The following is a 26,320-nucleotide window of genomic DNA, read 5'->3' as shown; positions in this document are numbered from 1 at the left end:
GTAGGACAGGGATCTGTCTGGCAGGTGTAGGGTGGGATGGTAGGAGTTTCACCTTCCCAATCCAGACACAAAAACACACGAGTTACATGGGGATTTCGTTAACTTAATGTGGGATGTGATGGGTACATGGTTATTTTCTAACGTCTGGAAACAAGAATCTCAAACCTACAGCGGTTAAATGATTCCCCATAAACATCTTAAGGTTTAAAACAAACATGTGAAAGTTTAGTTTCAATATGAGTGGGAATATGTCCATGATTAAAAACAAGAGAATAGAACTGAATCAATATGGACAGCGCCTGGTGCTGAAAGTGTAGTGATTTACTAACAGGGCCCTGTTGGAGCACTGAAAAGGTCATTTCAGGGCCCTGTTGGAGCACTAAAAGGTCATTTCAGGGCCCTGTTGGAGCACTGAAAGGTCATTTCAGGGCCCTGTTGGAGCACTGAAAGGTCATTTCAGGGCCCTGTTGGAGCACTGAAAGGTCATTTCAGGGCCCTGTTGGAGCACTGAAAGGTCATTTCAGGGCCCTGTTGGAGCACTGAAAGGTCATTTTTCAACCTTTGTTTAACTAGACAAGTCAGTTAAAAACGAATTATTATTTACAAAGATGGCCTGGGAACAGTGGGTGTAACTGCCTTGTTCAGGGGCAGAACGACAGATTTGAACCGTGTCAGCTCGAGGATTCGATCCAGAAACATTTCAGTTACTGGCCCAACGCTTTAACCACTAGGCTACTGCCAATGTTTGTCTATGGAGACTGCATGGCTGTGTGCTGGATTTTCTACACGTGTCAGCAACAGATGTGGCTGAAATAGAAGGGGTGTCCACACACACGTAGCATATTCAACATCCCTACACCTCAGGCCAAGGAAGCCGCCAATAAAACGTTTTTACAAAGACAAGTAGCATTGGGTCAGGTTTTTATTTCAGCATAACAACGGCAATGCAAACCAACCATGAGTTGACAGGGCCTGGGAGCATCACACAGCAGCAGTAACAGACATGAAGAGATCAAGGTCAGATACCAACAGGTCAGGAGAACAGTATATTATATAGCAGTTTAAATTCAGCTCTTTTGTAAGTAAGTCATTACAACTCTGGTCCGTCAAATGTGAAAAACCATGTGAATTCCCTGCATCAGTGGAAAACCATGTGAATTCCCTGCATCAGTGGAAAACAAGGCCACAACAAGCAGTGGTTAGACACCATGCCGGCTCAATGCGAAACCAAGATGGCGGTGTGCCTGTAACCGTGCAATGGAGAAACAGGTCAGGACTGAATGAGCAGGTGGTTTGGAACAGTTAGAACACATGGAATGGAGAGAGGAAATAAAGACCCCGGAACCAACTGGAATGAAGAGCGATACAGAAAAATGGGTACAAAGGAAATCTGACAAATACACAATTCATCTTCAATAGAAATGGAATAAAGGAGAAGGTGGAGAAAGGTTCAGAAAAGACTGCAGAGAGGGGGGGGGGGGACAGGTCAGAGAGGGGGGGGGTGACAGGTCAGAGAGGGGGGGGGTGACAGGTCAGAGAGGGGGGGGGTGACAGGTCAGAGAGGGGGGGGGGTGACAGGTCAGAGGGGGGGGGGGGGGGGGGGGGTGACAGGTCAGAGAGGGGGGGGGGGTGACAGGTCAGAGAGGGGGGGGGGTGACAGGTCAGAGAGGGGGGGGTGACAGGTCAGAGAGGGGGGGGGGTGACAGGTCAGAGAGGGGGGGGGGTGACAGGTCAGAGAGGGGGGGGGTGACAGGTCAGAGAGGGGGGGGTGACAGGTCAGAGAGGGGGGGGGTGACAGGTCAGAGAGGGGGGGGGTGACAGGTCAGAGAGGGGGGGGGGTGACAGGTCAGAGAGGGGGGGGGGGTGACAGGTCAGAGAGGGGGGGGGTGACAGGTCAGAGAGGGGGGGGGTGACAGGTCAGAGAGGGGGGGGGGGGGGTGACAGGTCAGAGAGGGGGGGGGGGGGGGTGACAGGTCAGAGAGGGGGGGGGGGGGGTGACAGGTCAGAGAGGGGGGGGGGGGGTGACAGGTCAGAGAGGGGGGGGGGGGGGACAGGTCAGAGAGGGAGGGGGGGGGTGACAGGTGGTATGAGAGCAGAGAAAAGTTGTGTTTATCCCAAATGTCCCCCTATATAGTGCACTACTTTAAACCAGGGCCCGTTTCAGTTAGCGAAGGTCTGGCGCACGGCATTGGCGATGTGTTTGGCGCTGATGCCGTACAGGTCCAGGAGCTCCTGAGGTTTTCCACTCCGGGGTATACGGTTCACCGCCAGGCGCGTCACCATGATACCAGGCTCCTCCCCCACCGCAGACAGCACCGCCTCCCCAAGACCACCTGGTTACAGAGGTAGAGGGGGGTTAGAATAGAGCCCCTCCGAGGGGCCTCCCCAAGACCACCTGTTTACAGAGGTAGAGGGGAGTTGGGGAGGCCCCTCGGAGGGGCTCTGTTCTAAGACCACCTGGTGACGAGGGGGGTTAGAATAGAGCCCCTCCGAGGGGCCTCCCCAAGACCACCTGGTGACGAGGGGGCTTAGAACAGAGCCCCTCCGAGGGGCCACGGTGAAGGACAAACAGACGTACCCTCTCTGTAGTGGTCCTCCACGGTGATGATTCTCCCTCCGGTGGCGCGGGCGCTCGACACAATGGTGGCGGCATCCAGAGGCTTGATGGTGAACGGGTCAATCACACGGATGTTCACTCCTACACACACACACACACTAATGAGCCGTAATTCTTCCTCATCAAGTAGCATGTATTGCATCACTACAGTGATGTCGTGAACTACTGGGCTTCAGAAAGAGCTGACCAATCAGAAACCAGTTAGTGGAAGAAAATAAAGTCTGAATTTGGATTGTATAAAAAAATATATATAAGAAACTGCATTGAGACAACAACTGGAATCATTATGTAACATCTCAGCTCTGGCTGTTGGACATTTAAGGAGTAAAAGGTCAGTTTAGGTTGAATCCAGGCCACCAGGGGGAAGTCGTGTGATTCCCTGCCAGGCCACCAGGGGGCAGTGGTGTGATTCCCTACCAGGCCACCAGGGGGCTCTCTTACCCTCGCTGGCCAGCTGGTCAGCAGCAGTCAGGGCTTCATGCAGAGTCACACCAGCTCCAATCACAGTCACCTGGTCGCTGTCGGACTGACGCAGCACCTTGGCCACGCCCACCTCAAACTTCTCGTTGGGGTCGTAGATCACCTTTAGTTCTGGTCTGGTGATGCGGAGGAAACAGATTCCCTGGAACACACACAAGGCTTAGTTCACACCGCTCGCCCCCCCACGGGTTCATTCACATCGCTCGCGCCCCCCCCCCCCTTTGGGAAAACTAGGTTCTGACCTTGGTGTTAGCAGCCAGCTCCACAGACCTCTCGGTGGAGACGCCATCACTGGGGTAGAACAGAGTGCATGTTGGGATAGCGCGAAACATGGCAATGTCTTCCAATGCCATCTGGGAGGGGCCATCCTCACCTGAGGACAGGAAGTAACGCAACAGGCATCAGTAAACACGAATATACACTAAACTCACATGCAGATGATCTGATATACCAGACCAACCTTGAAAAATCAATAACCTCTTTGTTAAAGATATTCAGAAGACTCAAAAATGTACATGGGAAAAATGGAATCGGAATGAGTCGTCCCTCTACAGCAATGCTTTAAGGGGACCACAATACTCAGAGTGATTAGTGACAAATTCATTCCATTAATTAATATTACATCTTACAGACAGAAGAAACCTCTAGAATGGAGGTTTTAGTATTTATGTTCAGTAACACCATTTACCCCCCTGAAGACATTAAAGTATATTATAGTGGCCTCCCGGGTGGTGCAGTGGTCTTAGGCACTGCATCTGTTCGAGGCCAGGCTCGGGGCACAATTGGCCCAGGGGCTCGGGATGGTTTGGCCGGCAGAGATGTCCTCGTCTCATCGTGCTCTAGCGACTCCTAGTGGTGGGCCGGGCGCAGTGCACGCTGACCAGGTCGCCAGGTGTTACGTGTTTCCTCCTCTAACACATTGGTGCGGCTGGCTTCCGGGGTAAGTTGGCATTGTGCCAAGAAGCAGTGCGGATTGGTTGTGTTGTCTCGCGTGTCTCTAGACCGTCTCCTGAGTCCGTACGGGAGTTGCAGCGATGAGACAAGACTAACTACCAATTAGATACCACGAAATTGGGGAGAATAAATCTAAGTTTATAACAGAATATATGGGCAAATAAAAAAGTCAATAAAAAGTCAGGCTTGACAATTGATTTTCAGTGGAGAGACCCCCACACCCCCACTTTAGTAGAGAGACCCCCACGCCCCCACTTCAGTGGAGAGACCCCCACGCCCCACACCCCCACTTTAGTGGAGAGACCCCCACGCCCCACACCCCCACTTTAGTGGAGAGACCCCCACGCCCCACTTTAGTGGAGAGACCCCCACGCCCCCACTTCAGTGGAGAGACCCCCACGCCCCACTTTAGTGGAGAGACCCCCACGCCCCACACCCCCACTTTAGTGGAGAGACCCCCACGCCCCACACCCCCACTTTAGTGGAGAGACCCCCACGCCCCACACCCCCACTTTAGTGGAGAGACCCCCACGCCCCACTTTAGTGGAGAGACCCCCACGCCCCACTTTAGTGGAGAGAGACCCCCACGCCCCCACTTTAGTGGAGAGAGACCCCCACGCCCCACACCCCCACTTTAGTGGAGAGAGACCCCCACGCCCCACCACCCCCCACACCCCCACTTTAGTGGAGAGAGACCCCCACGCCCCACACCCCCACTTTAGTGGAGAGAGACCCCCACGCCCCACTTTAGTGGAGAGAGACCCCCACGCCCCCACTTCAGTGGAGAGACCCCACGCCCCCACTTCAGTGGAGAGACCCCCACGCCCCCACTTCAGTGGAGAGACCCCCACGCCCCACTTCAGTGGAGAGACCCCCACGCCCCACTTCAGTGGAGAGACCCCCACGCCCCACTTCAGTGGAGAGACCCCCACGCCCCACTTCAGTGGAGAGACCCCCACGCCCCACTTCAGTGGAGAGACCCCCACGCCCCACTTCAGTGGAGACCCCCACGCCCCACTTCAGTGGAGAGAGACCCCCACGCCCCACTTCAGTGGAGAGACCCCCACGCCCCACTTCAGTGGAGAGAGACCCCCACGCCCCACACCCCCACTTTAGTGGAGAGACCCCCACGCCCCACTTTAGTGGAGAGAGACCCCCACGCCCCCACTTTAGTGGAGAGAGACCCCCACGCCCCACTTTAGTGGAGAGAGACCCCCACGCCCCACACCCCCACTTTAGTGGAGAGAGACCCCCACGCCCCACTTTAGTGGAGAGAGACCCCCACGCCCCACTTTAGTGGAGAGAGACCCCCACGCCCCACACCCCCACTTTAGTGGAGAGAGAGACCCCCACGCCCCACACCCCCACTTTAGTGGAGAGACCCCCACGCCCCACACCCCCACTTTAGTGGAGAGACCCCCACGCCCCACACCCCCACTTTAGTGGAGAGAGACTCCCACGCCCCACTTTAGTGGAGAGAGAGACTCCCACGCCCCACTTTAGTGGAGAGAGAGACCCCCACGCCCCACTTTAGTGGAGAGAGACCCCCACGCCCCACACCCCCACTTTAGTGGAGAGAGAGACCCCCACGCCCCACACCCCCACTTTAGTGGAGAGAGAGACCCCCACGCCCCACTTTAGTGGAGAGAGAGACCCCCACGCCCCACACCCCCACTTTAGTGGAGAGAGAGACCCCCACGCCCCCACTTTAGTGGAGAGAGAGACCCCCACGCCCCCACTTTAGTGGAGAGAGAGACCCCCACGCCCCCACTTTAGTGGAGAGAGAGACCCCCACGCCCCACACCCCCACTTTAGTGGAGAGACCCCCACGCCCCACACCCCCACTTTAGTGGAGAGACCCCCACGCCCCACACCCCCACTTTAGTGGAGAGACCCCCACGCCCCACACCCCCACTTTAGTGGAGAGACCCCCACGCCCCACTTTAGTGGAGAGACCCCCACGCCCCACTTTAGGAGCCCCCACTTTAGTGGAGAGAGACCCCCACGCCCCACACCCCCACTTTAGTGGAGAGAGACCCCCACGCCCCACACCCCCACTTTAGTGGAGAGAGACCCCCACGCCCCACACCCCCACTTTAGTGGAGAGAGACCCCCACGCCCCACACCCCCACTTTAGTGGAGAGAGACCCCCACGCCCCACTTTAGTGGAGAGAGACCCCCACGCCCCCACTTCAGTGGAGAGACCCCCACGCCCCCACTTCAGTGGAGAGACCCCCACGCCCCCACTTCAGTGGAGAGACCCCCACGCCCCCACTTCAGTGGAGAGACCCCCACGCCCCACTTCAGTGGAGAGACCCCCACGCCCCCACTTCAGTGGAGAGACCCCCACGCCCCACTTCAGTGGAGAGACCCCCACGCCCCACTTCAGTGGAGAGACCCCCACGCCCCACTTCAGTGGAGAGACCCCCACGCCCCACTTCAGTGGAGACCCCCACGCCCCACTTCAGTGGAGAGAGACCCCCACGCCCCACTTCAGTGGAGAGACCCCCACGCCCCACTTCAGTGGAGAGAGACCCCCACGCCCCACACCCCCACTTTAGTGGAGAGACCCCCACGCCCCACTTTAGTGGAGAGAGACCCCCACGCCCCCACTTTAGTGGAGAGAGACCCCCACGCCCCACTTTAGTGGAGAGAGACCCCCACGCCCCACACCCCCACTTTAGTGGAGAGAGACCCCCACGCCCCACTTTAGTGGAGAGAGACCCCCACGCCCCACTTTAGTGGAGAGAGACCCCCACGCCCCACACCCCCACTTTAGTGGAGAGAGAGACCCCCACGCCCCACACCCCCACTTTAGTGGAGAGACCCCCACGCCCCACACCCCCACTTTAGTGGAGAGACCCCCACGCCCCACACCCCCACTTTAGTGGAGAGACCCCCACGCCCCACACCCCCACTTTAGTGGAGAGAGACTCCCACGCCCCACTTTAGTGGAGAGAGAGACTCCCACGCCCCACTTTAGTGGAGAGAGAGACCCCCACGCCCCCACTTTAGTGGAGAGAGAGACCCCCACGCCCCACACTTTAGTGGAGAGAGAGACCCCCACGCCCCACTTTAGTGGAGAGAGAGACCCCCCACGCCCCACACCCCCACTTTAGTGGAGAGAGAGACCCCCACGCCCCACTTTAGTGGAGAGAGAGACCCCCACGCCCCACACCCCCACTTTAGTGGAGAGAGAGACCCCCACGCCCCACACCCCCACTTTAGTGGAGAGAGAGACCCCCACGCCCCACACCCCCACTTTAGTGGAGAGAGAGACCCCCACGCCCCCACTTTAGTGGAGAGAGAGACCCCCACGCCCCACACTTTAGTGGAGAGAGAGACCCCCACGCCCCACTTTAGTGGAGAGAGAGACCCCCACGCCCCACACCCCCACTTTAGTGGAGAGAGAGACCCCCACGCCCCACACCCCCACTTTAGTGGAGAGAGAGACCCCCACGCCCCACACCCCCACTTTAGTGGAGAGAGAGACCCCCACGCCCCACACACCCACTTTAGTGGAGAGAGAGACCCCCACGCCCCCACTTTAGTGGAGAGAGAGACCCCCACGCCCCCACTTTAGTGGAGAGAGAGACCCCCACGCCCCCACTTTAGTGGAGAGAGAGACCCCCACGCCCCCACTTTAGTGGAGAGAGAGACCCCCACGCCCCACACCCCCACTTTAGTGGAGAGAGAGACCCCCACGCCCCCACTTTAGTGGAGAGAGAGACCCCCACGCCCCACACTTTAGTGGAGAGAGAGACCCCCACGCCCCACTTTAGTGGAGAGAGAGACCCCCACGCCCCACACCCCCACTTTAGTGGAGAGAGAGACCCCCACGCCCCACACCCCCACTTTAGTGGAGAGAGAGACCCCCACGCCCCACTTTAGTGGAGAGAGAGACCCCCACGCCCCACACCCCCACTTTAGTGGAGAGAGAGACCCCCACGCCCCCACTTTAGTGGAGAGAGAGACCCCCACGCCCCCACTTTAGTGGAGAGAGAGACCCCCACGCCCCCACTTTAGTGGAGAGAGAGACCCCCACGCCCCCACTTTAGTGGAGAGAGAGACCCCCACGCCCCCACTTTAGTGGAGAGAGAGACCCCCACGCCCCCACTTTAGTGGAGAGAGAGACCCCCACGCCCCCACTTTAGTGGAGAGAGAGACCCCCACGCCCCCACTTTAGTGGAGAGAGAGACCCCCACGCCCCCACTTTAGTGGAGAGAGAGACCCCCACGCCCCCACTTTAGTGGAGAGAGAGATCCCCACACCCCCACTTTAGTGGAGAGAGAGACCCCCACGCCCCACACCCCCACTTTAGTGGAGAGAGAGACCCCCACGCCCCACACCCCCACTTTAGTGGAGAGAGAGACCCCCACGCCCCACTTTAGTGGAGAGAGAGACCCCCACGCCCCACACCCCCACTTTAGTGGAGAGAGAGACCCCCACGCCCCACACCCCCACTTTAGTGGAGAGAGAGACCCCCACGCCCCACACCCCCACTTTAGTGGAGAGACCCCCACGCCCCCACTTTAGTGGAGAGAGAGACCCCCACGCCCCACTTCAGTGGAGAGACCCCCACGCCCCACTTTAGTGGAGAGAGAGACCCCCACGCCCCACTTCAGTGGAGAGACCCCCACGCCCCACTTTAGTGGAGAGACCCCCACGCCCCCACTTTAGTGGAGAGAGAGACCCCCACGCCCCGCACCCCCACGTTAGTGGAGAGAGAGACCCCCACGCCCCGCACCCCCACTTTAGTGGAGAGAGAGACCCCCACGCCCCGCACCCCCACTTTAGTGGAGAGAGAGACCCCCACGCCCCACACCCCCACTTTAGTGGAGAGAGAGACCCCCACGCCCCACTTCAGTGGAGAGAGAGACCCCCACGCCCCACTTCAGTGGAGAGACCCCCACGCCCCCACTTTAGTGGAGAGAGAGACCCCCACGCCCCACTTCAGTGGAGAGAGAGACCCCCACGCCCCACTTCAGTGGAGAGACCCCCACGCCCCCACTTTAGTGGAGAGAGAGACCCCCACGCCCCACTTCAGTGGAGAGACCCCCACGCCCCACTTTAGTGGAGAGACCCCCACACCCCACTTTAGTGGAGAGACCCCCACACCCCACACCCCCACTTTAGTGGAGAGAGAGACCCCCACGCCCCGCACCCCCACTTTAGTGGAGAGAGAGACCCCCACGCCCCGCACCCCCACTTTAGTGGAGAGAGAGACCCCCACGCCCCGCACCCCCACTTTAGTGGAGAGAGAGACCCCCACGCCCCGCACCCCCACTTTAGTGGAGAGAGAGACCCCCACGCCCCACTTCAGTGGAGAGACCCCCACGCCCCGCACCCCCACTTTAGTGGAGAGACCCCCACGCCCCGCACCCCCACTTTAGTGGAGAGACCCCCACGCCCCGCACCCCCACTTTAGTGGAGAGACCCCCACGCCCCGCACCCCCACTTTAGTGGAGAGACCCCCACGCCCCGCACCCCCACTTTAGTGGAGAGACCCCCACGCCCCGCACCCCCACTTTAGTGGAGAGACCCCCACGCCCCGCACCCCCACTTTAGTGGAGAGACCCCCACGCCCCGCACCCCCACTTTAGTGGAGAGACCCCCACGCCCCGCACCCCCACTTTAGTGGAGAGACCCCCACGCCCCGCACCCCCACTTTAGTGGAGAGACCCCCACGCCCCGCACCCCCACTTTAGTGGAGAGACCCCCACGCCCCGCACCCCCACTTTAGTGGAGAGACCACCATGCCCCGCACCCCCACTTTAGTGGAGAGAGACCCCCACGCCCCGCACCCCCCACTTTAGTGGAGAGAGACCCCCACGCCCCACACCCCCCACTTTAGTGGAGAGAGACCCCACGCCCCGCACCCCCACTTCAGTGGAGAGAGACCACGCCCTGTGGGGGGAAAATGGGTGAGATGAGACAGTACTGACCGATAGAGACTCCACAGTGTGACCCCGCCAGGTTGATGTTAGACTCTGAGACGGCGGCCATTCTGATATGGTCGTAAGCCCGGGACAGGAAGGCAGCGAAGGTGCTGGCGAACGCCACCGTGCGGTCCCGTGTGGCACAGCCGATCGCCACGCTCACCTACACAGAAAATATATATATGTTTTTAAAGGTGGATAATTTATAATTTTTTGCATTGTAATTCCAGAAAATTTCGATATATCTGACAAAAATGGAAGGATAAATGTTAAACAGTTGGACAGACGACCAGGGTGACCTGGACAGACGACCAGGGTGACCTGGACAGACGACCAGGGTGACTTGGACAGACGACCAGGGTGACTTGGACAGACGACCAGGGTGACTTGGACAGACGACCAGGGTGACTTGGACAGACGACCAGGGTGACTTGGACAGACGACCAGGGTGACTTGGACAGACGACCAGGGTGAGTACCGTGCTGACCAGCTGGCAGGGGTCTCAACTCTACAATACCGACATGTTTCATGCAGACCACCATAGACACTGCAACGTAACACCAACGTAACAATCTAACTGACTATCGCTCCGTAACACGTGCATCTGTAACAACAAAAGGCTGGTCATGGCTCACGTCGACCCCCCCTCCTTTACATTTAACCAGGCAAGTCAGTTAAGAACAAATTCTTATTTACAATGACGGCCTACCCCGGACGACGCTGGGCCAATTGTGAGCCGTCCTATGGGACTCCGGTTCACAGTCAGTTGTGATACAGCCTGGAATCGAACCAGGGTCTGTGGTGACGCCTCTAGCAGAGATGCAGTGCCTTACACCGCTGCGCCACCATGTTATTTTCATACTCCCTGTATAGAGCCATGTCATCTTCATACTTCCTGTATAGAGCCATGTCATCTTCTTACTTCCTGTATAGAGCCATGTCATCTTCATACTTCCTGTATAGAGCCATGTCATCTTCTTACTTCCTGTATAGAGCCATGTCATCTTCTTACTTCCTGTATAGAGCCATGTCATCTTCTTACTTCCTGTATAGAGCCATGTCATCTTCTACTCCCTGTATAGAGCCGTGTTATTTTCTACTTCCTGTATAGAGCCGTGTTATTTTCTACTTCCTGTATAGAGCCGTGTTATTTTCTACTTCCTGTATAGAGCCGTGTCATCTTCTACTCCCTGTATAGAGCCGTGTCATCTTCTACTCCCTGTATAGAGCCGTGTTATTTTCTACTTCCTGTATAGAGCCGTGTTATTTTCTACTTCCTGTATAGGGCCGTGTTATTTTCTACTTCCTGTATAGAGCCATGTCATCTTCTTACTTCCTGTATAGAGCCATGTCATCTTCTTACTTCCTGTATAGAGCCATGTCATCTTCTTACTTCCTGTATAGAGCCATGTCATCTTCTTACTTCCTGTATAGAGCCATGTCATCTTCTACTCCCTGTATAGAGCCGTGTTATTTTCTACTTCCTGTATAGAGCCGTGTTATTTTCTACTTCCTGTATAGAGCCGTGTTATTTTCTACTTCCTGTATAGAGCCGTGTCATCTTCTACTCCCTGTATAGAGCCGTGTCATCTTCTACTCCCTGTATAGAGCCGTGTTATTTTCTACTTCCTGTATAGAGCCGTGTTATTTTCTACTTCCTGTATAGGGCCGTGTTATTTTCTACTTCCTGTAGAGCCGTGTTATTTTCTACTTCCTGTATAGAGCCGTGTTATTTTCTACTTCCTGTATAGAGCCGTGTTATTTTCTACTTCCTGTATAGAGCCGTGTTATTTTCTACTTCCTGTATAGAGCCGTGTTATTTTCTACTTCCTGTATAGAGCCGTGTTATTTTCTACTTCCTGTATAGAGCCGTGTTATTTTCTACTTCCTGTATAGAGCCGTGTTATTTTCTACTTCCTGTATAGAGCCGTGTTATTTTCTACTTCCTGTATAGAGCCGTGTTATTTTCTACTTCCTGTATAGAGCCGTGTTATTTTCTACTTCCTGTATAGAGCCGTGTTATTTTATACTTCCTGTATTAGTTAGTCTACACCGGTGGTCTACAAAGAACATGCCAAATAAACGTGATCATTCTGACAGCAGAACCAATATTATGGGGCCTGAAGATCCAATCAGGACATGTGGGTACTTTTGAGAAGGCCTTCGGGGTATGCAAGTCCTGTTTAGTCCTTGTCTCTACACCCCCCTCACCATGTTCTGTTCAGCGATGAAGCACTCTACGAAGTGTTCAGGGTAGACCACATTATCATACACCCTCACCATGTTCTGCTCAGCGATGAAGCACTCTACGAAGCGTTCAGGGTAGGCCTTGTGGAACATCTCAGAGAAGGTAGAGTTCTTCATGTCAGCGTCCAGAGCCACCACCCTCGGACTGGACTGACCCAGTTTAGCCAGGGCCACGCCATACGCCTTACGAGTAGCCACCTGGGGAGGAGACAAAGGTAGACAGGAAGTGTTACCCAGGAGCCTACAGCTAAACATGTCAGAGGGGTCAGAGGGGGACGTGTCCCTGATATTGTAGGCAGGCGATAGGTCGGCGGTGTGTGTGTAACTTGTCACCAATCTTCTAGTAAGAAGGGCTAGGCAGGGTGAAAGGTGAGAGGTCAGCGGTGTGTGTAACTTGTCACCAATCTTCTAGTAAGAAGGGCTAGGCAGGGTGAAAGGTGAGAGGTCAGCGGTGTGTGTAACTTGTCACCAATCTTCTAGTAAGAAGGGCTAGGCAGGGTGAAAGGTGAGAGGTCAGCGGTGTGTGTAACTTGTCACCAATCTTCTTCTAGTAAGAAGGGCTAGGCAGGGTGAAAGGTGAGAGGTCAGCGGTGTGTGTGTAACTTGTCACCAATCTTCTAGTAAGGGCTAGGCAGGGTGAAAGGTGAGAGGTCAGCGGTGTGTGTGTAACTTGTCACCAATCTTCTAGTAAGAAGGGCTAGGCAGGGTGAAAGGTGAGAGGTCAGCGGTGTGTGTGTGTGTGTACCTTGTCTCCGATCTTGTAATTGGGAGGGCTAGACAGGGTGATTGGTGAGAGGTCAGCGGTGCGTGTGTGTACCTTGTCTCCGATCTTGTAATTGGGAGGGCTAGACAGGGTGATTGGTGAGACGTCAGCGGTGTGTGTGTGTACCTTGTCTCCGATCTTGTAATTGGGAGGGCTAGACAGGGTGATTGGTGAGAGGTCAGCGGTGTGTGTGTGTACCTTGTCTCCGATCTTGTAACTGGGAGGGCTAGACAGGGTGAAAGGTGAGAGGTCAGCGGTGTGTGTGTGTACCTTGTCTCCGATCTTGTAATTGGGAGGGCTAGACAGGGTGATTGGTGAGAGGTCAGCGGGAGCGGTATCTTCGTTAGGTAGCTCGGGGCAGATGGTCTTGTTGGGGTTCTGAATCTGAGACTCTAAGTCTTTAATGACCTCCTCGGCCCGGTCCTTTGGCATGGGCTTCCCATGCCAGTTATCTGTGTTCTCTATGCCTGGAGGACGGAGATGGGTCAACAGGTCATTTACCGCATCAGGGAAATGTTTATATTATCTAGTACACTCATTACACTATCTAGAGACCATTAGACTGGTATATTATTGTTAAGGGAATTTTTATCTATAATGACTAATTATGTATACATTTCAATCAGGATGTACTAATCAGAATACTAGTATGTTACTGTATATGTACTAATCAGAATACTAGTATGTTACTGTATATGTACTAATCAGAATACTAGTATGTTACTGTATATGTACTAATCAGAATACTATTATGTTACTGTATATGTACTAATCAGAATACTATTATGTTACTGTATATGTACTAATCAGAATACTATTATGTTACTGTATATGTACTAATCAGAATACTATTATGTTACTGTATATGTACTAATCAGAATACTATTATGTTACTGTATATGTACTAATCAGAACACTATTATGTTACTGTGTATGTACTAATCAGAATACTATTATGTTACTGTATATGTACTAATCAGAATACTATTATGTTACTGTATATGTACTAATCAGAATACTATTATGTTACTGTATATGTACTAATCAGAATACTATTATGTTACTGTATATGTACTAATCAGAATACTAGTATGTTGCTGTATATGTATGAGTTCTCTTTCTTGATCCCAGTACTGAAAATAATGAATGTGGTCAAAAGTTAGAACAATGACTGTCTGTTCCTTGGTACAAATCTTCAGACCGCTATTTGAATGCTTATCTACACCAGAAGGCCTTGAGTCGTAAATTATATTAAATTGGTAGGGAGGCGGATGTGGAAAGGCTGGAGATACAGCCTTTGTACTGGAACGGAGATGGCACGGATTGGGGCTGGAACTAATGACGTCATTTTCAGTTTATAACCTGTGGTAAACCTGTATTGTGGGAGTACTCGAGAATAAACTCTGCTGTCTGATTTTAAGACTGGGCTCTGTCTATCATTATAGGATAAGGGAATTACAAATCCTTATGAATTGACAGTGTTTAATTTTAATTGGGTATTAAAATAAAGGAATTAAATCATTCTAACAATTATCTAGTAAACCATCTAGAGACCATTAGACTGATATATTATCTAGTAAACCATCTAGAGACCATTAGACTGATATATTATCTAGTAAACCATCTAGAGACCATTAGACTGATATATTATCTAGTAAACCATCTAGAGACCATTAGACTGATATATTATCTAGTAAACCATCTAGAGACCATTAGACTGATATATTATCTAGTAAACCATCTAGAGACCATTAGACTGATATATTATCTAGTAAACCATCTAGAGACCATTAGACTGATATATTATCTAGTAAACCATCTAGAGACCATTAGACTGATATATTATCTAGTAAACCATCTAGAGACCATTAGACTGATATATTATCTAGTAAACTATCTACACTATCTAGAGACCATTATATTCTGTTATATTATCTAGTAAACTGACTATCTAGAGATCATTAGACTGTTGCAACCAGAGCCATCAGTCTAAATACAACCTGTGGAATTGCAGTATTGGGTGTATTCATTTGCACACAGCACAACGTTGCAAAAACATTCTTCAAAATGAAAACTATCATTTCTTATTGGACAAGTTCAGGTTAGTCCCTTCTGGGTTTTGGCCTGTTTACTTCCTGGTTTAATACGCCCCTCCCATCTCCACCTACCTTTGAGTCCTCGACCCTTGAAGGTCTTGGCGACGATCATAGTGGGTTTCCCCTTCACCTGCTGGGCCTGCCACAGAGCTTTACACAGCTCCTCAACGTCATGACCATCCACCACATACGTGTTCCACCTGGATAAGGAGAAAGACCGGGTTACACACGTAACAGGCCGACCTTGGTCGAAAAGGGATGGGAGGAGATGTGGACGAGGAACCAGATGAGAGATGTGAGGAAGAGCTATAAAGAAGAAGACCGGTGGAGAGTGGAGGGGTACCGACCCGAACAAGAAGAGAGCAGGAGGTGCAAGAGAGGAACGAAGGAGAAGAGGGGAGGGGTACCGACCCGAAAGCTTCGCAGCGCCGGCGGTAAACGTCCATGTCGTGTTTGAGAGGAGCAGCTTCACTCTGTCCCAGGCGGTTAGCGTCAATAACGGCCACCAGGTTATCCAGGTTGTAGTGGGAACCGAACGCCATGGCTTCCCAGACAGCCCCCTCAGAGCACTCCCCATCACCCAGCATGCAGTACACACGGTAACTAGGGACACACAAAAAAATTGAAATATAACTATTGTAAACTACATGGTAACTTTGGGCGCTCTGCTCTAGAACACATTTCCTTCTCACTGAACACGTCACAGGCAGAGCGAGAGACCGTACTGAGAGAGTAAGCTTTCATCTGTGTTACAGCAACCAACAAGTGCTCCAAGGCCTTCCAGTACATACTGCTGAACACAAGGCAGTTTGAAACTGTTAACACCTGGTCTGAGTGACCTTTGACCTTCCCGGAACATCACTGCATGGGCGAGAGGTGCATTGTGGGATATCGTTACGGCGCCGGAGGATGTGTGCGTCTGTTGTACCTGGACTTGTCGAAGTGTTTCCCAGTGTAGGCCATGCCGCAGGCGGCCCCCAGCCCCTGTCCCAGAGACCCCGTTGCCACGTCAACAAACTCCAGTTTCTGCAGAACAGTTGAAGTTAGTCAAACCTGGGCCACGTTCATTAGGGCATGAAAACGTTTCAACACATTGTTAAACCTGGGCCACGTTCATTAGGGCATGAAAACGTTTCAACACATTGTTAAACCTGGGCCACGTTCATTAGGGCATGAAAACGTTTCAACACATTGTCAAACCTGGGCCACGTTCATTAGGGCATGAAAACGTTTCAACACATTGTTAAACCTGGGCCACGTTCATTAGGGCATGAGAACGCTTCAACACATTGTTAAACCTGGGCCACGTTCATTAGGGCATGAAAACGTTTCAACACATTGTTAAACCTGGGCCACGTTCATTTGGGCATGAGAACATTAACACATTGTTAAACCTGGGCCACGTTCATTTGGGCATGAGAACATTAACACATTGTTAAACCTGGGCCACGTTCATTTGGGCATGAAAACATTAACACATTGTTAAACCTGGGCCACGTTCATTAGGGCATGAGAACGCTTCAACACATTGTTTCTTAGTGACAAGTCCAGGTAGTCCCTCTCCCGTTTATCAGTTCTGTTTTGAGCCTAATGAACAACTCTTCAATGGGGTTAAAGGTCACATACAGTTATGGGGTCAGGGGTTACGGGTTACTTACGGGTGTGGGGTGACCCTCCAGGTCAGAGTCTATCTTCCTAAGGTTAATCAGGTCAGCCTCCTTCACAAAGCCCGCCTCAGCCCAGGCAGCGTACAGGATTGGTGCAGCATGACCCTGGAGGAAAACAGCCAATCAGAGAACAGTACAAGACTCAGAGGGTGCTTGGGAAATGTAGTGCAATTGAAAGAACAGACAGGTGAACTGCGTGTGCGTAGAGCGTACGGCCGCCCGACAAAAAATATTGGTTGACTGATAGTCTGTTCTATCGACCAAACGATTTAAAAACACATTTTCCATATATATATACATTTTTATTTATTTAACCTGGTAGGCCAGTTGAGAAGGGAGTTTTTCCTAGCCACCGTGCTTCTACACCTGCATTGCTTGCTGTTTGGGGTTTTAGGCTGGGTTTCTGTACAGCACTTTGAGATATCAGCTGATGTACGAAGGGCTATATAAATACATTTGATTTGATTTGATTTGAGAACACCTTTACAGGTGCAGTAATCTGTGAGCTGCTCTGACAGCTGTACAGACAGGTGCAGTAATCTGTGAGCTGCTCTGACAGCTGTACAGACAGGTGCAGTAATCTGTGAGCTGCTCTGACAGCTGTACAGACAGGTGCAGTAATCTGTGAGCTGCTCTGACAGCTGTACAGACAGGTGCAGTAATCTGTGAGCTGCTCTGACAGCTGTACAGACAGGTGCAGTAATCTGTGAGCTGCTCTGACAGCTGTACAGACAGGTGCAGTAATCTGTGAGCTGCTCTGACAGCTGTACAGACAGGTGCAGTAATCTGTGAGCTGCTCTGACAGCTGTACAGACAGGTGCAGTAATCTGTGAGCTGCTCTGACAGCTGTACAGACAGGTGCAGTAATCTGTGAGCTGCTCTGACAGCTGTACAGACAGGTGCAGTAATCTGTGAGCTGCTCTGACAGCTGTACAGACAGGTGCAGTAATCTGTGAGCTGCTCTGACAGCTGTACAGACAGGTGCAGTAATCTGTGAGCTGCTCTGACAGCTGTGCAGACAGGTGCAGTAATCTGTGAGCTGCTCTGACAGCTGTGCAGACAGGTGCAGTAATCTGTGAGCTGCTCTGACAGCTGTACAGACAGGTGCAGTAATCTGTGAGCTGCTCTGACAGCTGTACAGACAGGTGCAGTAATCTGTGAGCTGCTCTGACAGCTGTACAGACAGGTGCAGTAATCTGTGAGCTGCTCTGACAGCTGTACAGACAGGTGCAGTAATCTGTTAGCTGCTCTGACAGCTGTACAGACAGGTGCAGTAATCTGTGAGCTGCTCTGACAGCTGTACAGACAGGTGCAGTAATCTGTGAGCTGCTCTGACAGCTGTGCAGGTGCAGTATATATATACAAATGAAACACGCCTTTCATACAGCAAAGACTAAAAACGGTGAAATTGTTTATTAAACTCAAACAGGATCTGTCTTATTCCAATAGAGATGACTTATAGAGCCAGGCACATTTAACAGGCTATGGATTATAGACCTAATTAAGTTATAGTATCCAAGTCCTCACCTTGGAAAGTACGAAGCGGTCGTTGCACTGGTTGCGTGGGTCGGTGGCTTTGTAACGCATCGTGTGGAAGAACAGCACGGACATCAGCTCTGCGGCACTGCAACATGTGGTGGGGTGACTGGAAACAGGGTGAGATCAAGAGAGGATGAGGAGAGGGACGAGCCCGGCAGAGCGAGAGAGAAGGGGGAGAGAGGGAGGGACGAGCCCGGCAGAGCGAGAGAGGACGAGCCCGGCAGAGAGAGAGAGAGAGAGAGAGAAGGGACAGGCATTGAGAGCAGGTTGTCAGTAACAGTTGACTTCAAGCAGCTGTTAAATTGGGAACCCAGTCACACTGCATGTTACCCAGTCACACTGCATGTTACCCAGTCACACTGCATGTTACCCAGTCACACTGCATGTTACCCAGTCACACTGCATGTTACCCAGTCACACTGCATGTTACCCAGTCACACTGCATGTTACCCAGTCACACTGCATGTTACCCAGTCACACTGCATGTTACCCAGTCACACTGCATGTTACCCAGTCACACTGCATGTTACCCAGTCACACTGCATTCTGAGGATCTGTATTCAAATGTTCACCTGACAGTTCCACAAAAATACAAACCAAACCATTAAAAAGACGGAGTTCATAAGGAAACGATTCAATCGAAAATCCATTAGGCCTTAATCTATGGATTTCAAAGAGACTGGGAACAACACCTGACACCTCCGTCACATTGAGTTGATCAGGCTGTTGATTGTGGAATGTTGTCCCACTCCTCTTCCATTGGCGGGGACTGGAACATCCGGTCGTACACTTTAATCCAGAACATCCCACACATACTCACCAGACATGTCACCCATTGAGCATGCAGGCCATGGAAGAACTGGGACATGTTCAGCATCCAGGAATTGTGTTTAGATCCTTGCGACATGGGGTCATGCATTATCATGTTGAAAAGTGAGGTAATGGCGGCAGACGAATGGCACAACAATTGACCTCGGGATGTCATCGCGGTCTCTCTCCATTCAAATTGCCATCAATGAAATTAAATTGTGTTTGTAGCTTATGCCTGCCCATACCCCCACCATCACGGGGTTCACAACGTTGACATCAGCAAACTGCTCGCCCACACGACGGCTGTCCGGTAGTCGAAACCGGATTCATCCGTGAAGAGCAGACTTCTCCAGCGTGTCAGTGGCCGTCGAAGATGAGCATTTGTTCACTGAAGTCGGTTACGACGCTGAACTGCAGTCAGGTCAAGACCCTGGTGAGGACGACGAGCACGCAGATTTCTGACCGTTTGTGCAGTAATTCTTCAGCTGACCAGCTGTGGCTGGTCTCAGACGATCCCGCAGGTGAAGAATCTGTGGAATCATGTGTTTAAAAAGCTGCACATTTTAAGAGTGTCTTTTCATGCTTCCCGGCACAAGGTGCACCTGTGTAATGATCGTGCTGTTTAATCAGCTTATTGATACGCCACACCTGTCAGGTGAATGGATTATCTTGGCGAAGGAGAAATGCTCATTAAACAGGGATGCAAACAAAATTGTGCAACCCAAAAAATGAAATCTTTGTGTACGGAATATTTCTGGGATCTTTTATTTCAGCTCATGAAACACTTTACACGATGCGTTTATATTTTTATAGTTTATTTTGTTTAGTTTCTGGATATTTTATCCACTGGAGGTTTCCTGTACAATGTGAGCGATGCTGAACTACTTGGCTGGAAGAAGAGCCTGGTTGGCATTGAAGATAATATATATATATATAAGTCTTTCATTCTCTAATCATCAAGCTGTCCGCATAATCAAGGGCATAATTGCAGGTAGAGTCAGCTGACTGCCAGCAATGCTTTGCTCATCTCAAATTTATAGAACTAGAAATGATAAATGATAGCCTAAATATTCCTGCAGATTTTCCCCAACATCTGGTTGTATAGATGGGACACATCCTCACTCAAAAAGACCCTCCGGACCAAATGAAGGAGACAACACTAAAAGAAACAGGTAACTAGTGAATACTGTAGCCAACACCAAACCACTTTCCGAAACAGTCATTAAACTCAATGATCTCCCTTCGGTCAGAAGATCAGTGCCTCCCAGGGGTCTCAGAAACAGTCATTGAACTCAATGATCTCCCTTCGGTCAGATGATCAGTGCCTCCCAGGGGTCTCGGAAACAGTCATTGAACTCAATGATTTCCCTTCGGTCAAGATGATCAGTGCCTCCCAGGGGTCTCAGAAACAGTCATTGAACGCAATGATCTCCCTTCGGTCAGATGATCAGTGCCTCCCAGGGGTCTCAGAAACAGTCATTGAACTCAATGATCTCCCTTCGGTCAGATGATCAGTGCCTCCCAGGGGTCTCAGAAACAGTCATTAAACTCAATGATCTCCCTTCGGTCAGAAGATCAGTGCCTCCCAGGGGTCTCAGAAACAGTCATTAAACTCAATGATTTCCCTTCGGTCAGATGATCAGTGCCTCCCAGGGGTCTCGGAAACAGTCATTAAACTCAATGATTTCCCTTCGGTCAAGATGATCAGTGCCTCCCAGGGGTCTCGGAAACAGTCATTGAACTCAATGATCTCCCTTCGGTCAGAAGATCAGTGCCTCCCAGGGGTCTCAGAAACAGTCATTAAACTCAATATTTCCCTTTGGTCAGAAGATCAGTGCCTCCCAGGGGTCTCAGCTTTAAAAAAAACACGGGCAACAATATGTTGTCATGAAAAGCACTATAAAAACTCAATACCTAATGATTCACCCTTCATGGGGCGGCAGGTTGGTTCAAGCGTTGGACTTGTAACCGATAGGTTACAAGATTGAATCCCCGAGCTGACAAGGTAAAAATCTGTGGTTCTGCCACTGAACAAGGCAGTTGGCCTACCGGGGAACGGTGGGTTGTCATTGTAAATAAGAATTTGTTCTTAAATTTAACTGACTTGCCTAAATAAATAATGGTAACATTTAAAAAAAAAACATGGGCTTTGGAATGGGCCTACCACTGGCATGTATGTTGTAGAAGCCTATTAGGTAAAAGCGATTGGAATCACGAGACTTCACTTAAGCATCTACTGTCTATTCATTTCTGCCAGGCTCCCTCAGTCTTCTGCAGCACTGGGTGTTTGTTGGTGAACGTGAACATGGTTCTCTCTGCTCCATATCCATTAGTTTCTTGTTCTAGATATCGGGTTCTCTCTGCTCCATATCCATTCGTTTCTTGTTCTAGATATCAGGTTCTCTCCTCCATATCCATTAATTTCTTGTTCTAGATATAAGGTTCTCTCTGCTCCATATCCATTCGTTTCTTGTTCTAGATATCAGGTTCTCTCCTCCATATCCATTAGTTTCTTGTTCTAGATATCAGGTTCTCTCTGCTCCATATCCATTCGTTTCTTGTTCTAGATATCGGGTTCTCTGCTCCATATCCATTCGTTTCTTGTTCTAGATATCGGGTTCTCTCTACTCCATATCCATTCGTTTCTTGTTCTAGATATCGGTTCTCTCTACTCCATATCCATTCGTTTCTTGTTCTAGATATCGGGTTCTCTCTGCTCCATATCCATTAGTTTCTTGTTCTAGATATCGGGTTCTCTCCTCCATATCCATTAGTTTCTTGTTCTAGATATCAGGTTCTCTGCTCCATATCCATTCGTTTCTTGTTCTAGATATCGGGTTCTCTCTGCTCCATATCCATTCGTTTCTTGTTCTAGATATCAGGTTCTCTGCTCCATATCCATTCGTTTCTTGTTCTAGATATCGGGTTCTCTCTGCTCCATATCCATTCGTTTCTTGTTCTAGATATCGGGTTCTCTACTCCATATCCATTCGTTTCTTGTTCTAGATATCGGGTTCTCTGCTCCATATCCATTAGTTTCTTGTTCTAGATATCAGGTTCTCTCTGCTCCATATCCATTAGTTTCTTGTTCTAGATATCGGGTTCTCTCTGCTCCATATCCATTAGTTTCTTGTTCTAGATATCGGGTTCTCTCCTCCATATCCATTAGTTTCTTGTTCTAGATATCAGGTTCTCTGCTCCATATCCATTAGTTTCTTGTTCTAGATATCGGGTTCTCTCTGCTCCATATCCATTAGTTTCTTGTTCTAGATATCAGGTTCTCTGCTCCATATCCATTAGTTTCTTGTTCTAGATATCAGGTTCTCTCCTCCATATCCATTAGTTTCTTGTTCTAGATATCAGGTTCTCTGCTCCATATCCACCGATGAACAGGTTGAGACAATTAGTTGTTTCATGTAAGGCACCGTGTTCTACCTCACAATCCACTGTCTGCTGTTGTAGTTGTGCGGTTGCCAGTTTGTCTTAAATTGTTTTTTAAATTCCAGCCCCGCAGGAGGCCTTGTCTGATGCCAGGAGATCACTGTAAATAAGAAGGTTCGTAAATTGACTAGCCTGGCTAAATAAAATTGGACTCTGGTCAAAAGTGCACTAGATAGGGAATAGGGTGTCATTTGGAACAAACGGGTAGTAGCCATCTAATGCAACAAAACTCTTAGAACCACCGCGCGTCACCGTCAAAACTACCACCGCGCGTCACCGTCAAAACTACCACCGCGCGTCACCGTCAAAACTACCACCGCGCGTCACCGTCAAAACTACCACCGCGCGTCACCGTCAAAACTACCACCGCGCGTCACCGTCAAAACTACCACCGCGCGTCACCGTCAAAACTACCACCGCGCGTCACCGTCAAAACTACCACCGCGCGTCACCGTCAAAACTACCACCGCGCGTCACCGTCAAAACTACCACCGCGCGTCACCGTCAAAACTACCACCGCGCGTCACCGTCAAAACTACCACCGCGCGTCACCGTCAAAACTACCACCGCGCGTCACCGTCAAAACTACCACCGCGCGTCACCGTCAAAACTACCACCGCGCGTCACCGTCAAAACTACCACCGCGCGTCACCGTCAAAACTACCACCGCGCGTCACCGTCAAAACTACCACCGCGCGTCACCGTCAAAACTACCACCGCGCGTCACCGTCAAAACTACCACCGCGCGTCACCGTCAAAACTACCACCGCGCGTCACCGTCAAAACTACCACCGCGCGTCACCGTCAAAACTACCACCGCGCGTCACCGTCAAAACTACCACCGCGCGTCACCGTCAAAACTACCACCGCGCGTCACCGTCAAAACTACCACCGCGCGTCACCGTCAAAACTACCACCGCGCGTCACCGTCAAAACTACCACCGCGCGTCACCGTCAAAACTACCACCGCGCGTCACCGTCAAAACTACCACCGCGCGTCACCGTCAAAACTACCACCGCGCGTCACCGTCAAAACTACCACCGCGCGTCACCGTCAAAACTACCACCGCGCGTCACCGTCAAAACTACCACCGCGCGTCACCGTCAAAACTACCACCGCGCGTCACCGTCAAAACTACCACCGCGCGTCACCGTCAAAACTACCACCGCGCGTCACCGTCAAAACTACCACCGCGCGTCATCGTCAAAACTACCACCGCGCGTCACGGTCAAAACTACCACCGCGCGTCACCGTCAAAACTACCACCGCGCGTCACCGTCAAAACTACCACCGCGCGTCACCGTCAAAACTACCGACCCGCAGGTCACCGTCAAAACTACAACCGCATGTCATCATTGAAACTACCACACCATGTCATTATTGAAACTACCACACCATGTCATTATTGAAACTACCACATCATGTCATTATTGAAACTACCACATCATGTCATATTGAAACTACCACACCATGTCATTATTGAAACTACCACACCATGTCATTATTGAAACTACCACACCATGTCATTATTGAAACTACCACACCATGTCATTATTGAAACTACCACACCATGTCATTATTGAAACTACCACACCATGTCATTATTGAAACTACCACACCATGTCATTATTGAAACTACCACACCATGTCATTATTGAAACTACCACACCATGCTGTTCAACCATTTACCTCCAAGCAGATCTTCCAGTGACTGAAACCTGCTGAAATTAACAAGTTTAGACAAAGTTCCCATTTATTATCACCCCTTTAAATTTAAAAATATATATATCATAATTTGAGCGTTTAGGGTAGGTCTAAAGCAGTTTTGATTTTCAGCTCACACAATCCAAAGAGCTGTAGTAAGTATCAGGTCTTCAGCCACCATGATCCTACAGTATGAGAATGGGTTAGTCTAGTGAGTTATGACCAGGCCTGAAATACCCCTGCTTGTTATGATAGACTGAAATAAACCAGATCAACCAGGGAAGGTTATTAGGTTTCTCTGTGAGCAACTGACTGAAAACCAGGAAGTTATCAATAACCAGTAGGTCTCCGTGATTCAAACGTGTTCCCTTTCCTGGGAAATGTATTAAGTCTTGGGCGATATACTGGGATATTTAAACATTGTTTTCTTGAAACTTTAACTAAGCATAACTTATGATTTAATAATGTATTTTGTATTATATATACACACATTATTTGTAGGTGCTATGCCACTGTTTATAGGTAACTCTAAAATGTGTTAAATAAATGATATCCAGCTCTGGGCTCCAGCTAAGCATTTGGTTTGCTAACTTGCTAGTAGCTAAGTGGCTAAATCAAGCTTCTTTGATACAACAAAGACAAATCAAGTCTCTCCTGGATCAAGAGCCATGTTGCCTCTTTTTTTAAAGAAAGAGCAGCCTTGTGCACAACACGTGAATTCATGACAGTAAGGAGGAAGTTGTACAAGGAAATAGTCCGGGTTATAAACTCAGGAGCCAAGTAGGCCTTCTTTATGGTTCCTCCAACTGTTAGCCTGTGGGTGACTTGGCTGCCACAACTTGAAATAAATAAATGTGCCCAAAAGTTGTGCACTAGACTACATAGGGAATAGGGTGCAGTTTGGGACAAACTACATTAGTACAGTGCCCCTTTCTTCTCCACCACAGACACTTTCCAAAGGTCATGTTGAGAAAGAACTGCTTCTATATGGTGTGGCAATAAACCTCAGAAAAATCAAATAAAATCGATTTGTCTGAAATATTGCCCCGTTTTGCACAATAGTTTAATACCGTTTAATACAGAGTAGTTGTGCAATGGGAGGCGAACCCTCTGCCCCGTCTTCATTCAAGGTCAATGTCCCTATTGTACTGCGGGTTAAAACTGGAGCAGCAGAGACGGGCCATGACGATGCACATTTAACGTTTGAAGCGAGTTTGTGCGAGTCAAAGGGCATTTCTATACACACACACACACACACACACCTCAACATGTCACTAGGAGGTGATCTGAACGGTGTGTCTGCAGCTTTAAACTAAAGACTGAAAGCAAGTGACTTAACGTTGCTAAAAATATATATTTATATAATAAATATAATAATAAATATTCAACACGGGTATGATGCCAGTTATAAGTCATCTAGATAATAGTTTATCAAAATGTACTAAAATTAAAATAACCGAGTGCATCCACATTTACCGTCATTCAAACGATGTCCGTTTAGTTTGTAATGAATCACTGACGCAGATTCCTAGTTAGCAATGCTATCTACTTTAGCTACCCCGGTAATGTAGTACACCCCACGTTAAAATTAAAATAACACTAGAATACTTCTTAAACTAAAAATAACACCTGAAGGGAACCGGTCTATTTATCGAACTAAAACCAACGATAAACCCGCGTGCGTGGAAATAATCCACACGTGTAACACCGGTCCAGAAAGACACGGTTCAATGTCATCTAGTTTAAACTACTTACATTACTCAACATTCAAAACCGTATTTCTGATCACTTGAACAAAAATAAAAAACCTTTACCCGGAGTTGGAGGCGCATGTTGCCTTGACCGAGTTGATCCGTAACTTGTTAGCGATGTCTTTCAGGCCCTGCAGTGTCTTCTCGTCCGGTTTATGGTAGCTCGCCATGGTGGAGGCACGGTAACGGAGCGGACACCGGCTGGTAAATAACTAACACGGCTATTTGAAGAGCTGCACAGCTTCTCCCCGGGTGTCGGTTGAAGATAAATGGATTAAACCAGTGTATCAACCGTGCGAGCTACCAGAGGA

At 50.3% G+C, this 26,320-nt stretch overlaps 1 protein-coding gene and 1 long non-coding RNA gene across 3 annotated transcripts; both read right to left on the bottom strand.

Moving 5' to 3' along the window:
- Window positions 1-2,030: 2,030 nt before the first annotated feature.
- On the bottom strand, window positions 2,031-26,320 carry LOC109884266 (transketolase). Of its 2 annotated transcripts, none has more exons than XM_031803839.1 (13): window positions 26,073-26,320; window positions 18,291-18,408; window positions 16,755-16,868; window positions 16,025-16,122; window positions 15,508-15,699; window positions 15,169-15,296; window positions 13,271-13,467; window positions 12,271-12,435; window positions 9,997-10,153; window positions 3,340-3,470; window positions 3,059-3,239; window positions 2,579-2,698; window positions 2,031-2,333 (listed from the first exon to the last, which is right to left on the bottom strand). In XM_031803839.1, exons 1-13 carry the CDS (start codon window positions 26,177-26,179, stop codon window positions 2,161-2,163), a joined length of 1,881 nt encoding a protein of 626 aa, XP_031659699.1. In that variant the 5' UTR covers window positions 26,180-26,320; the 3' UTR covers window positions 2,031-2,160. The 2 variants fall into 2 exon arrangements, with proteins under 2 accessions (XP_031659699.1, XP_031659700.1); XM_031803840.1 differs by lacking the exon at window positions 2,031-2,333 and adding an exon at window positions 2,433-2,512.
- On the bottom strand, window positions 21,251-26,064 carry LOC116356965 (uncharacterized). The gene is made up of 2 exons (XR_004205247.1): window positions 24,244-26,064; window positions 21,251-22,653 (listed from the first exon to the last, which is right to left on the bottom strand). It is a non-coding gene; the product is annotated as an uncharacterized LOC116356965 (long non-coding RNA).

The sequence above is a fragment of the Oncorhynchus kisutch genome, linkage group LG24 (genome assembly GCF_002021735.2).
Source record: "Oncorhynchus kisutch isolate 150728-3 linkage group LG24, Okis_V2, whole genome shotgun sequence".
Lineage (NCBI taxonomy): Eukaryota > Metazoa > Chordata > Actinopteri > Salmoniformes > Salmonidae > Oncorhynchus > Oncorhynchus kisutch.
Note: the sequence above shows the minus strand (reverse complement) of the source record. Positions and strands in the feature narration are given on the sequence as shown.